General features: G+C 49.6%; 2 protein-coding genes and 1 pseudogene across 2 annotated transcripts; all 3 read left to right on the top strand.

Annotated features, from left to right (window-relative positions):
- The first annotated feature begins 6,781 nt into the window (after positions 1-6,781).
- On the top strand, positions 6,782-7,273 carry LOC135398384 (uncharacterized). The gene has a single exon (XM_064629795.1). The coding sequence runs from the start codon at positions 6,782-6,784 to the stop codon at positions 7,271-7,273; it is 492 nt and encodes a 163-aa protein (XP_064485865.1).
- A 2,067-nt stretch (positions 7,274-9,340) lies between these two features.
- On the top strand, positions 9,341-10,888 carry LOC135398386 (uncharacterized). Its single transcript, XM_064629796.1, has one exon. It carries the CDS (start codon positions 9,341-9,343, stop codon positions 10,886-10,888), a length of 1,548 nt encoding a protein of 515 aa, XP_064485866.1.
- Positions 10,889-12,406: 1,518 nt separating this feature from the next.
- On the top strand, positions 12,407-16,049 carry LOC135398387 (uncharacterized; annotated as a pseudogene).
- The last annotated feature ends 309 nt before the right edge of the window (positions 16,050-16,358 follow it).

The following is a 16,358-nucleotide window of genomic DNA, read 5'->3' on the forward strand; positions in this document are numbered from 1 at the left end:
AGTGTCAGTGTGCCTCTGTACTTCTCTGTGAATTTTCTCAATTTTATCCTGCTTGTGCTTGTGTGCAGGTCATGCAAGAGTATACCAACAGCAAAGTGTGTCTCAGATGCAAACTTCATCAAGCATTTGCCATGAAGCCATGACACCGGAACGGCTTCACTTGGGCCATTCAGTTGAAAGTCTGCTTGCGGCGTACTTTTTGCTTGAGCAAGGGTTCTCAAATCCTTAAAAAATAAAGTACTAATTAAAAGTACATGATTCCGGCATAAATGTAATTTTTAAAAGCCAGAAAAGCCAAAAAAGGGTGGCCAGATAGTTTGTGTGAGGCATATTCATCTAACACATGTTACATTACTAAAATTCATGTACTAACCACAAAACTATGGCTTAAATTTTTGTGCAATTACACCAAAACCAAGGAAGAATCTCCAGCAAAGTGCGCGGGCACTACGACTGTCTACATCAAGCAGCTATGTGCTACAACATGTTCTACATCGTGGCTGCTCGGTCGATCATCTCTTTTATAGGGGGAATACAGACACTGACAGTGCAGCGTGGTGAATACTCCTGTGTAGTACAGTCACAGCTTGTTACAGAGAAGTCAATGCAATTGTATTTTCACTGAAACAAAATAGAATCATCTCTTGATTGATGAAATTCACAAATTCCTTTATTTTATTAAAGGGACCGAAAAGTGAAAAATAACCCCCATATTTTTGCCCACTGTCGTGCACAACATCGTTGTTTGATAAGACACCGAAAGCATTACTTCTCAATTCGGCATATTTTTTACGTATAAATATTTTGAAGATTGCCGGAACATGGACGGTGCTGCCCGCGAACGGCGAAAAAGAGCAACTTCGGTTTCAGGTCCAGGGCTCCCAGGGATTGGTCAACCCTTACCACGTGAGAGTTAATTTTGTAGAGAACAAAGCTGACGCACACTATCTTACAGCTAAACACTATTCTAAAAATGACGCTCACTTCCATAGCGTTTACGTTAATAAAGCATTCAGCTACTTCGCCGCTACGAGCTACGATCCGCCGCGACATCTGCAAGGCCGTCTGTGTTATCGCGTTTATTGTTTACGTCGTGGGCGGTCGTGTCGAAGAGAAGTGAATGACATGTTCGTGGTTGTTGTGTCAATTATTCGAGAGACCTACATATGCCTGGTGCAGTTTTGGTGTTCGGGAATGCAAAAATCATGTTCGTTCACCATCGACGGCAGGCGTTCCTACCACAAGATTCAACAGGAGAGTGCGCGAAAACGAATGTGGTTCAAAACACTCGGTTATTAGATGTAGCAGTCGTGTGGTATGTGCTGAGCTCATTTTGCTGCCGATGACTACGAAGATGCCGTAGAAGGCGAATTGCGAAGACGTCCGAAGCACACTGATGCTGAGTACCCAGTGATTTTGCTTCACCGAGGTGACGAGTTCAACACAACGTCTTAGGTATGTACAGGCGTCACACATGTATAAATTATAATATAGCGACGACGTATTCCATTTAACTTATGTTATCCTACTTGTCCCGTACTCAACATTGTCAACATCAACAAATTTAATTTTAGGGGCCTTCCAGTGTTGAAGTGGCGCAAAACTGCTTCGTATGTGTGATCCAGGAACTCAAGTTGACATGACAGAAACAGCTGAAAGCAGGTATGCAAAGTCCACAGATGGAAGCACTAGATTTGTTACGTGTTGCAGACTTTGTGACATTTTTTTGAGTCTTTGGACAGGTGCAGAACATTAGTATGACGTCAACAAGAGGAGAAGAAACCGATGAGAACTACTAGCTTGTTTGAAGGGTACGAGAATACTTCCTGTTGAGATGGAGTTATGACTTTATGACTAAGGAACGCTAATTAATTTTCTAGAGATGCATCCTCTACACTTGAATACCCAGTGCAACAGCAAACGTTCATTGTCTTTGAAGCCACAACTACTGGAATTGTTCAATGTGTGTCAGAGCTGCAGTGAGGCATGGAAGGTTACAACATCATATTGGTCCTAAATTTGCAGAGTTCCCCTATCTCGGACGCAACTGTCATTTCTCTTTATTGCTCTTCCGATCCTACCTTCTCAGAGACTAATATGGTTCACCGTACACTGCATGGGCACTGCTTTTCTCTACTCATGCTTTCGGTTTCTTGTTCTGTTGAATAAATCTTCACTTGAGTTTGCAGCCAGTACGCTGTCTACTGTGTTTGCCTATATTGTTTGCCTATATTGTTTGCATCTATATTGATGTGCTCTAACGGTACAGCACATCAACATCCCAACGACCTACCAAACAACCTTGCCTAGTCCTACTTTTGGATGGAAACTAGACAATGTGGTAACATCCACATATATAAAGTTTTAGTCGACGGAGATTTGCTGTTTTTGTACAACCTTCATTGTACATTTCTTTTGTCTCATTTAGCATGCCTGAAGAAATGTCCTGATCTTCATCAAGATGACAGGTCATTGTTTGATCTGCAGCATCATTTTTCCTGTAATCTTTTCACCAACAGAAAATACAAAACTGAAAGAAACAGAAAGACGAAACTGTTTATACTTCTTTTGTTTATTTTGTTGCAGGTTTTACAACTCTATCAAGTACGTCAAAACATCAGACGGCAGGGAGTCCTACTCTATTTCCTAAATCCCTGGGCAATAAAAAAGAAAGATATAGTTTGAATTGTGACAAAATGTTGCTTCTGCTCTTATATTATATTTCAATTAAATGTTACGATGCATTTGTAGTGTACACTGAAGCCAGTTTCAATTTGCAGAGCTGCCAAAAGTACTTTACAAAAGTACATCTCAGTTACAGTAACAGAGAACTTATGCAATAAATTATTTAGCCATTTTGGAGTACTATGCACTTCAATGGTTAACTTTGAACCCAGATCAAGGGTTAATAATAATTGAAGTCAACCCTCAAGTCCTTCTTTACAAATGTTAGTTGGCGACGTGATAATGAATCAGTTACAAGTACTCCGTTTAGCAAAACAGAGTTAATTAAGTGGTAAATCCGAATCTTGGTTCAATTATTAGTTGACATTTGGAAACGTGGTCACTAAGAAGTATACTAAACGGTTATAAACACAGTTCAGCTGAATGACACTGATGACAATTGTCTTACTTACTCCTCACATATACAAGTGGGACATGAGTATAACCTACAACTACATCTATGCCCACAGGTTACTCAACCCTCCAGGAACAAACTAGTAATTATAATATGCTGTGACAGCAAAGAAAAAGCAATGAGAAAAACTTGCAGCAAACAAGAAATGAAAATATGCTGACAACATTTCTACAGGTCAGCGCACTGATGGGAAAGCATCCCTAATAGCATGCATGACGCAGTGACTTTCATCTTTCATCGCAGATCGAGATCCAGTGGAGTATTTCCTATTGTATTTTCTCGGAGCACCCCATATCCTTGTGAATGGCCGACAGGTGGTATAACGGAATTTCCTGCAGAAATAAGGGTTTTCCGTCCAGTTTGCCGTTCAAGTAGCGCGTAAAGACCACACGGCGCTGCCGTGTACGTTGCCATGCTCTTCGGTTTCTCGGATGTATGTAAAAGACACTTGCAGCACTTCGGTGTCAAGGCACAGTATTTCGAAATATTCGTTAGTTCTGATGCAATCGTCTGTCTGCTTTTCACACGCATTCTCTACCTCTCGGCAGCAAAAACCGTAGTATCCATCCGTAGTATCCGTCGGTTTGCATTTCACACATGAACACCTGCACGACGAAAAAACAGCGCTTGTTTCGGCTTACACAAGTGCTTCTCCCTGATACATGGAAATTTCACAAAGCAGTCCATGTTCACGGCACGGTGAGCTACTGCTGAGGACGAATGTGACTCCGATTAATCTCTGGACGAGGAATCTTCTGCTGCGAAGAACACACTTTCCAGCACGCTAACGCACGAACAACAGTTCTGTGTGAGCGACAGTTCTCGAATGCGGAATTCCAGCGCACTCATGTTCAAGAGGCTCGACATTCTCGACGTAGAAAGTGGTCACAAATGCCCACTGCCATTTTCGTTTTCGCCGGATTAGCGCCCGGAAGTGCGCGTATTACATGCGTCCTCGACAGATGGCGCGGGGTCATGCAATTGTTGACATACCGCTCGGTTTCCTACTAGGTCCCTGGACATGCAATTATGGAAAATTCGATTACAGAAAAACTACAGCGATTTCGGCGGAGTTCTTTGATATTTGAACTTTTGAAGGTTCAAGCTTTTCGCTGAACATAAAGTTTCGATAGGTTTATATTCACTTTTCGGTCCCTTTAAGAGTGCCCTCTCAAACAAAACCCATTTCCTTATTTGTTGCGAAATTATAAGCCTCACTCTATGAATCTCAATTAATTATAATATTTTGCAGGAATATTGACCATTCATAAATTGTGTGTTAATTGTATTCGATACAATAAAGTAGGCCACTAATGATCACCATCCATTCTTTTAATATAGAAGTGTACCTGTGTCAAACAGCCTGTGTACCTACAACATTATATTTACGGTCTGACGTTTTCAAGTTAAGCTCATCTCCTACTGATTATTATCCCGAATCAGTTGAGCCCCAATTTTGGTTGAACATGATCTCTGTCTGAACTCCAATCATGTATCATATCTACTAATTAGTGGCAATATGAATGCATATGTATGATGTAAATTATTTTTGTGCAAAAATAAACTATGCAAGGCACGTTTGATATCACAACATTCAGCATTTGTGACCATTAATTGTGACAACTGTATATTTGACTTCCTTTACCTGAGGTACAGTTGCACAGAGAAGAGAGAAAAATTACGAAGCTTATAACACCCAAATGCATCAGCAGCACCTGATGTCATCCTGATTTACAGATGGGAAACTGAAAGACTGTATGCAGTCCACATTTTTCTTCCCTTTCTTAGGAAGCATACTTAAAAAAAAGACAGACGCGAGTAGTTTGCTCAGACGTAGCGCTGTAGAACAGCATTCTATCCACAACTACGTTTTTACATGCTCCTTGGCAGCAGCAGCTACATGTCTGTTGACTACCCCGTGAAACAGCTTAATTTTACTGTACTGTTCTCTAATGAAATCGTGACTCGCATTAATAAACAGATTTTCTTTGTTGCAACAAAGTTGTGCGTTGCTCTCTCATTCACCTACACGTTTCCCTCTACTTCGTGCATTCGAATAGCTATTCTGCCTGAATCACGACAGATTGTGATATCGCACATCGACCTACAGAGCTCTGTGCCAAGTACCGTCAACATGCGCAGTTCATTCGATGCAAACAACATGATGCATCTGTTAATAGTTTAATTGCACGATGCAGCTAGCACGCTGATCCATATGCTGCGTACTTCACTTCGCTAAACTTGAAACGAATTCACAAAAACGAACGCAGGTCATTGTTCATGGTAGAAGTTGTAAATGACACGCAAATGTAAAGGCCCCAGCACCGACAACACTACTCCAACAAACGCGACGACGTAAACAAGGCTTCAAGCCCGGAAGCCACAAATCACCAATTTCACAAAACTGTGCAGCATATTGTAGATCAAGAACTTCGAAAAATACGTTTTCTCAATTCAGAAACCGACGATTTCGCATTATCTTCGCCTTCGCAGTGCTTCTTGTTGACATTAGGAACATTTAGGCTTGGCTTGGACAAGTTGCCAGTTGGTGGCTTGGATTGAGTCTGCAATCCACTTCGATCCAAACAATCATCCAACTTTAGGCTCAGTGTGCCCAGACACTTTATACTTTGCGCCAAGTATGGGGAGAGATATTTCTGTGCTAATAACTATGGGACGTCTGATGGCTGCCGCCGCCGTTTGACGCGCTGAATAAGGAGAAATGCATGGGAAGATGGCGACTTACTCCCACCTGGTTCCCCTCAATGCAAATGCTATGGAGCGCTCGCGCAATTGGTAATAATATGCGTTGACGTCTGCCACTACTGGGATGGATGATTGGGAGATCAATTAATATTAATAGATTGCTCCATATTGAAGTGGACTGCTCAGGATATTGATTCTGAGCAGAGCAAAGCTGCCGGCGCTCTTATAGTGTCATATAGTGTCATCTGTATTTTTCATCACATTATGTAAAATAGCAGTTGCGTCTTGCGTTCCACTGTATGCGCAAATACATAGCCTACAGGTTTGACAGCTGTTGTTGCATGCGTACATGTATACACATTATTGTAACGAACTACAACAGGTATTACGAAAGGATGTTCTAACTCCGCTTGATTTTTTGTTCTTTAAAGAAATATAGCAAAGCTGATTATTTCAAAGAAACAACCTGCTTGCTGTCGTGACCGCTTGTACCAGCATCTTCCACTACGTCGAGGTACAGTTATTGTGCACCGGACAAAAAAAAAAAAAAAGGTGGGGGACAAAGAAAGCAAAAACGGGTGATCAGAATACCGCGGTTGCTCATCACCCACAACTATTTGGCTAGATTATTTTAAATCTCCTAAAGCAACTACTTCCTTTCACAAGACTTAACTTAATGAGAACGGCTTCAACATGCAAATGCGCTTCTCTGTCAGAGTATATGTGCGATGCGAACGATAGAGCACCTGTTCGTGGCCAAGCTTTCTTGGCCACGCGTCACAGCACACCTACGTGCATTGCAAACGGTTTTATTTTATTCTTGTACGTTTTGCTTTCCACCACCCCGAGATTATTTATTTATTTTTATTTAAAATACTTCCGGTATACAAAGCATCACCAAGAAAGTAATACATTTAAAGCAATTAGGAAACAAAAATGCCGTGCGAGTGGAGCCCATCCCGGAGTGGCCCCATCAACCCCGCCATCGTCAGACCAGCGCGCCCAGCAGCCGTCCGAAGCGCCCAGGCCTTCCCAGCACTGCCGAAGCCAGCGGCCCCTGCCAAGAAGCCTGCTACAGCCAAACCGACCTCAGGTAAGATTCCTGACACTAATGCTACCCCCAGTGTTTGGGATCTGCCCAGGGACCCTGCCCCGACCCAGAGCCCACCGCCGCCTGCCGCCAACAGACCCTCGCGGACGACGCCGGCCCCTCCCAAGCCTGCTGCCCAGGAAGCTGCTCCCATGCCGGAACCTGCACCTCCCCAGGGCACCCAGCTGGTGATGATGTTGGTCCCCCTGCTCATCATAGCCTTCCGTGCCATGCTGGCCGCGATCCCTGCTGCCAGCAACATCCCAGAAGTCCAGGCCTTCAAGGTAATGAAACCAATGCTTGCCAGTCTGCTTTCTACTTTCAGTTATGGACAGTAAGCCCCACCGAAGTCAACAACCCACCGCACCTGCCTTCCCACGCGTCCTGCAATGGAACTGCGCCGGACTACGACCCAGGCTGGCCGAGCTCAAGCAACGCCTCACCTAGACCAGCTACAGCGTCATCTGCCTCCAGGAATGCAACATCCCGGACACGATGGGGCTACCAGGCTTCATCATGTACAGCTCACCCAGCATACCACACTTCGGCCACGGCTGTACGGCAGTCTTCGTCGCAAGGCACCTGGCACAAACCCAGCTGCCCACCGACCAGCTGTCGTCAGCCGCGATTGAAGTTACAGCTGTAAAGGTAAGTTTTGGAAAGGACTCACTCACTGCCGCCTCTGTTTACATCCGTCCCAGCTCAACGGTTACGGTGGACCAGATACCTGACGACTTCCTGCAGCAAGTGCAGTCCTCCCTGCCAGGCCCTCTGCTTCTCTGTGGAGACCTCAACGCGCACCATCCGCTCTGGGGTTCCTGCGACGCTGACCGCCGTGGCCGACGCCTAGTGCAGTCCCTGGAGGATTGCAGTCTGCTCGTCGCCAACACAGGTGAGGTAACCTTTTACAGGCCACCAGTATCCAGCGCTATCGACGTCACCCTGCACACCCCGGACGTCCCTGCGCACTGGGAAGTCGGAATGGACAGCTGGGGCAGTGACCACTTCCCGATCGACGTGACCCTGGCCTACAAGCACCGAGCCCCGAAGCGACGGACCACCATCGTCGTGTGGGACTCCTTCCGAGCCTGCCTGGACGGATCTCCACCCTCCCAGGACATCTGCGAGGACATCAGGACAGCCCTGGCCGCCGCAACCAAGTCCGGGACAGCGCCAGCAACCGGACCGAAACCTGACCTGAAGTACTGCTGGCTGTGTGCTGCGAGGCGCCGCGCACAGAGGGCCCTGCGTCGGAACCACTCCCCAGGGCGTCTGACGGCATACCGACGAGTTTCCGCCGCCCTGCGCAGATATGCGGTCACGCTGCAGCGCTCCCAATGGAAGCAGTTCTCAGCCTCCCTGACCAGCAGCACATCGGCCCGGAAACTATGGTCTGTCGTCAACGCCCTGGAGGGGAGGAGGAAGGCGAACCCCTTCAGCTCCATGGCTCTAGCCAAAGGGGTCTCCCTTGAGGAGCTGGCAGAGGACTTCGCCGACCTGTTCGGCGCAGGGAGGGACGTCCCCTCCACGGCGGCGCCTCCAGCATGCCCCACGGACCTGGACCACCCCTTCACGGCCGGAGAACTGCGCTTCGCCCTGGACCACCTGAAAGCCAAGTCAGCCCCAGGGATGGACGGACTCACCTACCAGTGCCTGCCGAACCTACCGGACAAGACAACCTCTCGGCTCCTGGACTACATCAACCAGTGCTGGGACCAGGCCTTGCCACCACCATCCTGGAAAGAGAGCGTCATCGTGCCGATATTGAAGCAAGGGAAGCCCCCGGGCGAACTGAGCTCCTATCGGCCGATATCGCTCACATCATGCCTGGCTAAGTTGACAGAGCGGTTGCTACACCGCCGCATTACATGGCTGCTTAATTCCAAGTCCTTTATCCCCCCTGCATGACAGGTTTTCGACGCAATCTTTGCTGCCAGGACTCTGTGCTGGACCTGACCTCGGACGTGGATGACGCCGCCCAACGCAAGCGCCGAACGGCAGTGGTGTTCTTCGACATCAAGGCCGCCTTCGATAGCGTCCCCATCAACACCGTCATGGACTCCCTCGTCGACCCCTGGAATCGGAGGCAAGGCAGCTGCTTTCATTCACGCTCTACTTTCCAACCGCTCTTTCATGGTCCGACTGGGATCGACGCTGAGCTCCCCACGTCCTCAGAACCTCGGTCTACCCCAAGGCAGTATCCTGAGCCCCCTGCTCTTCAACCTCGTCATGGCTGGACTCCCCAAGGCCCTGCCAGCAACAACACCTCCCCTGCAACTCTCCGTCTACGCGGACGACATCTGCCTGTGGACCAACGGCAAGGACCCCTGGAAAGTGATGAAGACCATCCAGAAGGGCGTGGACGCTACGACCGAGTACATCCGTGCCGTACATCCGTGAGGGTCATGCTGCTTGGTTCCACGGCAAACTGGTGTACGCTGCCCGAACCAATCCTGATGGAAAACACGCCACTTGAACAGGTACGTGTCCACCGTTTTCTCGGAATAACTTTGGATTCCAGTTCCTCCTGGCCTCCACTCGTCAAGGACCTCCAGACCAGATGCAAGACAACCCTGAACGTGACCAAGCGACTCAGCGGACGGCACTCCGGCTGCCCCCAGATGACCCTCCTGACCATCCACAACGCCACCACAGCCGCACGGATGCTCTTCGGACTCTCCTACGCCAAGCCCAGCAGATCAGCGCTGGAATCCCTGGAACTGCTCCACCGTCGCGGACTGAAGCTGGCTCTCGGACTCCCACCTGGGGCGCGGAACGTCGCCGTCTACGCCGAGGCTGCCGCTCTCCCTCTTCAACTACGAGCCACCCAACACCTGCTGAACCAGCTCACCAGACTGAACAGGACAACAACCGGAAGGGCGCTACTGCAGCGTCTAAGGGACCGACAACGGAGCCGTTTTTCATGTACACTTTTCACGCAGGACCAGCTGTTCCGGCCCATCCCATCAGTCCCCAGTCCAGACGCTCCATGGATGCTCCTCGGGACCGCCATCCAGACAACACTGCCAGGCCTGCCACGGAAAAAGGACGTTCCGGATGCGGTGGCACAGTTCCTGGCCGCCGAGCGCCTTCAAGAGAGCTACCAGGACTACCTGCACGTGTACACGGACGCCTCAGTCGACCCTGGACGACGCGCCTGCGCCCTGGCCTGCCACATCCCAGCAACACAGTTCTCCTGGGCCGAAGGATTGTCCGGACTCCTTTACTCCACGGATGCAGAACTCCTGGCGATCACGGAAGCCCTGGACATCATCGCCAAGACGAGCGCCACCAAAGCGGTTATCCTCACGGACTCCCGCGGGGCTCTGTCGAGGCTAAACAACCGTTACGAACACTGCCCTCTCTCTTTCAGAGCACACCAGAAGCTGCAACTCCTCCTGGCATCCGGTCATCGCATCGCGCTGCAGTGGATCCCATCCCACAAAGGCATCCCCGGCAACGAGATGGCGGACTCCCTGAGCAAGCAGGCAACCACCAAGACCCTGGTCCGCCAGGCACCATCTACCACCAGCCAGGCCAAGAAGAGCATCGCCCTCCACGTGCGCAGCTTCCACCCGGACAAGCACACGGCGGATGGGACAGCACCCCCACCCTGCATCACGGCCTGCCTAACCAGGGACGAGGCATCGCTGCTGCTCAGGCTCCGTGCGTCGTGCGCCTTCACCCGGGCGTACGGCTTCACGATCGGCCAGGTCGACGACCCACGCTACGGAACCTGCGGTGTCCAGGAGAGTGTTGCACACCTAATCACTCGCTGCAGAGATACTGCTTCTCAGAGAGATCTTCTTTTCCAGAACCTGTCCAGCGCCGGCATCTCCGACCACAGCCTGGTTAACCTGGTCTACCCCATGGGCCCACGACACCATCGCCGACGCATCCAGAGGGAGCTGCTGCAGTTCCTGAGCTCTACCGGCCTGGACACCCGCCTGTAGCTGCCTCCCCCTGGACCTCCACTGCTTGACGCTGCCTAGGACAGCGTAGGATCCCAGGACCTGCCAGGACACCATAGCCTCCCCTGACCTGACCCAAGGACCCCTTCTCCAGCTGCCGCCGCCTTCCTGACCTGCCTTACGTCACCCACGGCGTCGTACGACCCCACGGATCTGCCAGTTCACCAAACCCACCCCTGACCTGACCCCTGGACTACTTCTCCACCTGCCGCCACCATCCTGCACCACCCTACGTCACACACGGCATCGTTCGACCCCCTTGGACCTGCAAGACGCCAACAGCCACCCTCACCTGACCCCTGGACTACTTCTCCACCTGCTGCCGCCACCCTCCACCGCCTTACGTCACCAACGGCATCGCACGACCCCTAAGGACCTGCCCGGACCCCATGAACCACCCCTGCACTACTTCGCCACCTGCCGCCGCCACCCTGCACCGCCTTACGTCACCCACGGCGTCGCACGACCCCCACGGACCTGCCCCGAACCCGAGAGCCTGCCTGACTCCCCTCCAAGACCACCCCAGCAACCTTGGACTTTGCCACCCCGACCACCCCTGACTGATTCCTTCTATTCTATCTCTTTCTCTCTCCCTCCCCCCTCTCCCCACCCCTTTCCCAGCGGGTGAAACTTGCCGTCGGTTTGGACAGGTAGACCTCCCCGTTTTTCTCTCTACGCCACCTCCTCCTCCTCCACCGTCAGTAAGACATAACTACCGATATCCCAATATTTAAAAAAAAAGGTAAGGTAAGGTAAAAACATACGTTGAAGTACTATAATAGAGCCTCCCCCATCCCCCTGATGACATCGTCTTTCCAATCCTATCCTATCCTGAGCAGCTCATTGTCGATCTCGATGACAAGCTGTATAGCTGGGCGGCCTGATTTAATGCGACGAAGTGATGTCTTGATGAGGTCGTCATTCGGAAACCAATCACATTGTTCGTATTTTGCTGTATTTTGTGCGTCTATACAAGGTAATTACTGTGGCGCATGAAGTCTGCGCACGAGGGATGATGAATTTGTTAATACGTGTAAGGTGAACAGTTAAATACCAGGCTCTATAGTCGTGGGATGCGTATATCTAAAAATCATTATAAGCCAAAACGACACTTTGGTAAGAGAGGGCGTAGTCTTCCATCTGTTTGTCTCTATTTCGCTTTCCATTATATTTGTTGATTTTTCTATTTTGCGTTTCGATTAAGTTTTTAATGTACTCGATATCACGAGATAGGCAAATCTGACGGACACGATAAAAACAAAGTTACAGGTTGAACTGAATTTTCTAGCAAAAAAATACTGATAACTCAAGCAAAAGCTTTACATCGATGAATAGCACGTCATCACCCTAAAAACATCACATCACCGCTTAAATACCGTTGTTTTTGTAACGTAAAATTTCCCAATGCCGGCGATCGCGACGCCGAGACGCTCGGGTAGCGTCTGCTTGCTTGCGGAACGCGTTGCATTGGTCGGTGCGGTATGCTCGTTTCTCCATGTCATGGCTTACTGCTGCGTGCCTCGCTGCAACTCATCAGGTAAAAAACGACTGCCAGGAGTCTCATTTCATGAAATCCCAAGTGATGCAGAGCTGCGCGAGAAGTGGCTAAGGGTGATATCAAGAGACGATTGGACTCCCAATACGACATCCTGCTACTCCACTGTCTGTAGTCGGCACTTCCTTCCTTCCGACTTCAAGGAAGGATGCAAAACACGAAGGTTGAAGAAAGGTGCTGTGCCCAGTGTGTTCGAGGAATACCCTGTGTACCTGCAGCCTTCGACGAAGCCCAAGAGAGGGGACGCGGTGGCAAGGAAGCGCAAAGGAAGCGTTCCAGAATCGACATCAGCAGGAAAACGGCGAGCACTTCCCGGCAGCCCAAAGGAATCCTTTGAGCCCGCTAACGACGACCTATGTGTCAGTGACAACGCCGGGGAAGGAACAAATGAGCTAACACGACCCTCATGCAGTAGCACGTACCAAGCAGCGCCTTCCTGTGTGAAGGTACGCCGGGGCGTCCAAGTAAGTGGTATCTCATCGGTTGCAATAATCGAGAAACGAAAGTGGAAGCGCAAAGAGCATGAACACCGTGCCCAGATTCAAGCACTCAAGCAGGATGTAAGCAGCCTGAAGGAAGAGCTGGACTCCGTGAAAAAAAGACTCTGACGTCGCTGCCTTTACACATGTCGTCGAAAAGGCACACGAAAAAGATCTAGCAGCTTCAATTTCACTGGAACAAGTAAAGAACTTCGGGAGAAAAAAGCCGGTCTGGTCCGAACTGACGGTACGTCATGCAGTTGTGCTGAGAAACATTTCGCCCAAGGCTAACGAACACATTCGAAAGGAAGCGTTACTGAGCTTGCCTAGCCGAAGCACGTTAGAGCGATTTCTTGGGTCTTCCCGTGGAGACTCTGGTGTGACAGAACTCGTGAAGGAAAGACTCTCCGCTGAGCTTACCGTCCACACTTCTCCACAGGCAAGGACGTGCTCTTTAATTATTGACGAGATGAGAGTAAAACAGCGGCTCCAGTATATAAAACAGAGAGACGCTTTCGTCGGCGAAGTCGACTAGGAGTCCTTCCCACGGAACGCACAGGAGACCCTGTTCTCGCCAATTCGCTCCTGTGCTTCGTCCTCAGTGGGCTCTCATCCCGCTTCAGAATACCCGTAGCCTACTTCTTCACAAAGAACTGTGGTGGTCAAGACCTTCACACTCTTTTGCGCCATGTCTTGAGGGAAGTCGAAGCACTTGGCTTTCTTGTGGTGCGAGTCGTGACCGATAATCATAAAATCAACGTCATGGCGTTCCAACTACTGTGTAACGGAACTACCAGGCACCACATACCACATCCTGAAGACCCTGACCGCAAGCTCTTTCTGACATTTGACCAATGCCATCTAATAAAGAACGTGCGGTCACAGTTTCTCCACCGGGATCTTGTGAAAAACGGCGCTATTACGGCAGATCACCTCAAGAAGCTGTACAAAATGCAGCATTGTGAAGCCCGTGAGGTTCCTGACTAGGAAGCACGTTTTCCCCATTAACCTGGAGAAGATGAACGTGATGAGGGCAGTGCTGGTGTTATCGCCCCCTGTGACAGTGGCACTCAAACTGCTGGAGCAGCAAGCCGGCCACACCTGTGATGCGAGCTTCTCGCAAGTCGGAGAAACGGTAGAGTTCATGGATACTATGCATCGGTGGTTTGTGCTGATGGATGTCAGCAACTGCACTCAGCATATCCACCAGAACTACGCTGACACTAAGCAGTACTTGTGCGAAACAGACGAGCGACTGGAGTGGCTTGAAAGTACTTTCCTGGAGTACTTGGGCGAGCTCAAGAGCCAGTGCCATGTAAAAAACTTTCTCACAAAGGAGACATATGAAGGGCTTCTGCTTACAACGCGTTCCAATGTGGACTGCACGAGGTACTTGCTTCGGGTTATGAATTTCCGCTTTGTATTGACCAGAAAGATGTCTTCTGACCCTATTGAGTCTTTCTTCGGGTGGTTGAGAAAGACATTTTTTTAAATTCCGTGTTAGCGCCGCGAAGCAACTGTGGCTATGAGCGGCGTACAGACGTGGACAGATGGAGAGAGGACAGCAGGAAGGAGTGGGGGACAGGGGGGTTAGTATGCGTCCTGGGCCGACTTCAGGGGGAACTGTGCCGACATTCGTCTGGAAAGTCTTCGGAAAACCCAGGGAAAACCTCAGACAGCACAGCCGGTGACAGGATTCGAACCCGTGTCACCTCCCAGTCTCGGAAAGCGATCATCCTAACCACTATGCCACGGGAGCTGGTGGTTGAGAAAGACAGCTGGGAGTAATGACCAAACAGATGTCCGAGCTGTGCTTTTTGGCATCGAAAAAGACTTTGAAGACGGGTATTGCCTCTACATCACGGGACAGCAATGTAGTTGCTGAAGAGAACCATCCTTGCTCCTCGGGAGGCCTGCCAACGTCAAAGGTAAAAGCCACAGACAGGGCGGAGGTAGAACAGTTCCCCACCGATGCAACTAGAGCACTGATTTACCACCTCGAACGAACAGAGGCGCTGGCTCCTACTCCTGAAGTTCCAGCGCTAGCCATGATGGGTGGCTACTTGGCTAGGGTTATTAGCGAAAGCATCGCTTGTGAGCAGTGTACTGGACTCGTGCAAAAGCCTGACTCATTGGCCCCGTCTGACGCGCTCATTAAACATCAAGATAGAGGTGGACTCTTCTATCCGTCTCAACAGCTACTTGTGGTGCTGCATTGCTTGAAAATCTACATTCAAGTGATGCTAGCAAAGAGGAGGAACTTGAAACATCCCCTTAAAGCAGCTGTGGAACACGCTACTGCAATATTAAGCGAGCGGCAAGTATTAAAGGGACTATGAAATTTCCCGAACCCCCATACTTTTTTTCGATGGAAACTGTTCTTCCCGCACAGAAACTAATATGCCACAAATTTTTCCGGACGAAATCGCTCCACTCTGCGAGGAGCGCGCGCTGGAAATGTCTCTTCCGCGTTCCTCCTCCCCCGCGCATATTTCCCTGCCGATGGTGTAACTGTACGGACCGCTCTTCGGTTCCCCGTTACGTCACCGGTGTTGCACAATGGCAAGTAATGCCGCGAGCTCGCGCTGTGGCTGCCGCCACTGCCGAAATCTGCCGATCGCGCGAAAGCTGCTGTCATGGAGATTTCCACTCCCGATGAACGCATACGCGGGATCCTACGGCGCATGCTCCTGGCGGGATTCCTCGGCTCGGCAACACGTCACGATGACGTGTTGCTGAGCCGGCCGTGGTCGCGTCAAGTTACCCGTTGTGTCTCCGCTCGGCAGCTCGTCACGGCGTGGCGCCAGCTGTCCTCCCTTCGCCGCTCCGTTTAAATTCGCTCCCGAGAAATCCGCTCGCGCGACGAAAGTAAAATTTCGGTTCTAGACTCAGAAAAATGTCTTCTTTCGAACGAAACGAAGAAAAAAATCGTTTCATAGTCCCTTTAAAATGCTCGGTTCCTGGACATCACCGGCAGTTTCTGGAAGTGTTGCTGACCAAGTTTTTCCGCCCACTCTTTACAAATTTTGCTCTAGGAGTAACTGACAAGTATGACATGGCAAAATTTTTCGCCTCGAAGCCACTCTCACAGAAGGCACTAAAACTATGAAGAAATGCGATAGCAAACGTGGCAGAGTATAACCCGAATATATGTAACCGAATAAATAATTTGTTTGCGTCTTGCTTCTTGGTATTTTTACTGTCATATTTGCGTCGCACATTCGTGCGTATAATCTACACGGCTGTACTATGATGATCTGTGCATTGGTGAAGCTCGCTCAGGTCTTGGGGCATCTATACTAAAAACAGTCACCATCAGACCTTTTCACTCCCTGGTCACAATATAACATGTTCACATAAATTCTCTGCTTCATAACGTCTGCTACAATTCGACTTAAAAATATGTTACTGCTGGAAA

This window comes from Ornithodoros turicata, chromosome 6 (genome assembly GCF_037126465.1).
Source record: "Ornithodoros turicata isolate Travis chromosome 6, ASM3712646v1, whole genome shotgun sequence".
Lineage (NCBI taxonomy): Eukaryota > Metazoa > Arthropoda > Arachnida > Ixodida > Argasidae > Ornithodoros > Ornithodoros turicata.

Coding starts and splice junctions, on each gene's coding strand:
- LOC135398384 (XM_064629795.1), top strand. CDS start 6,782: ATGCCGTGCGAGTGGAGCCCATCCCGGAGTGGCCCCATCAACCCCGCC.
- LOC135398386 (XM_064629796.1), top strand. CDS start 9,341: ATGCTGCTTGGTTCCACGGCAAACTGGTGTACGCTGCCCGAACCAATC.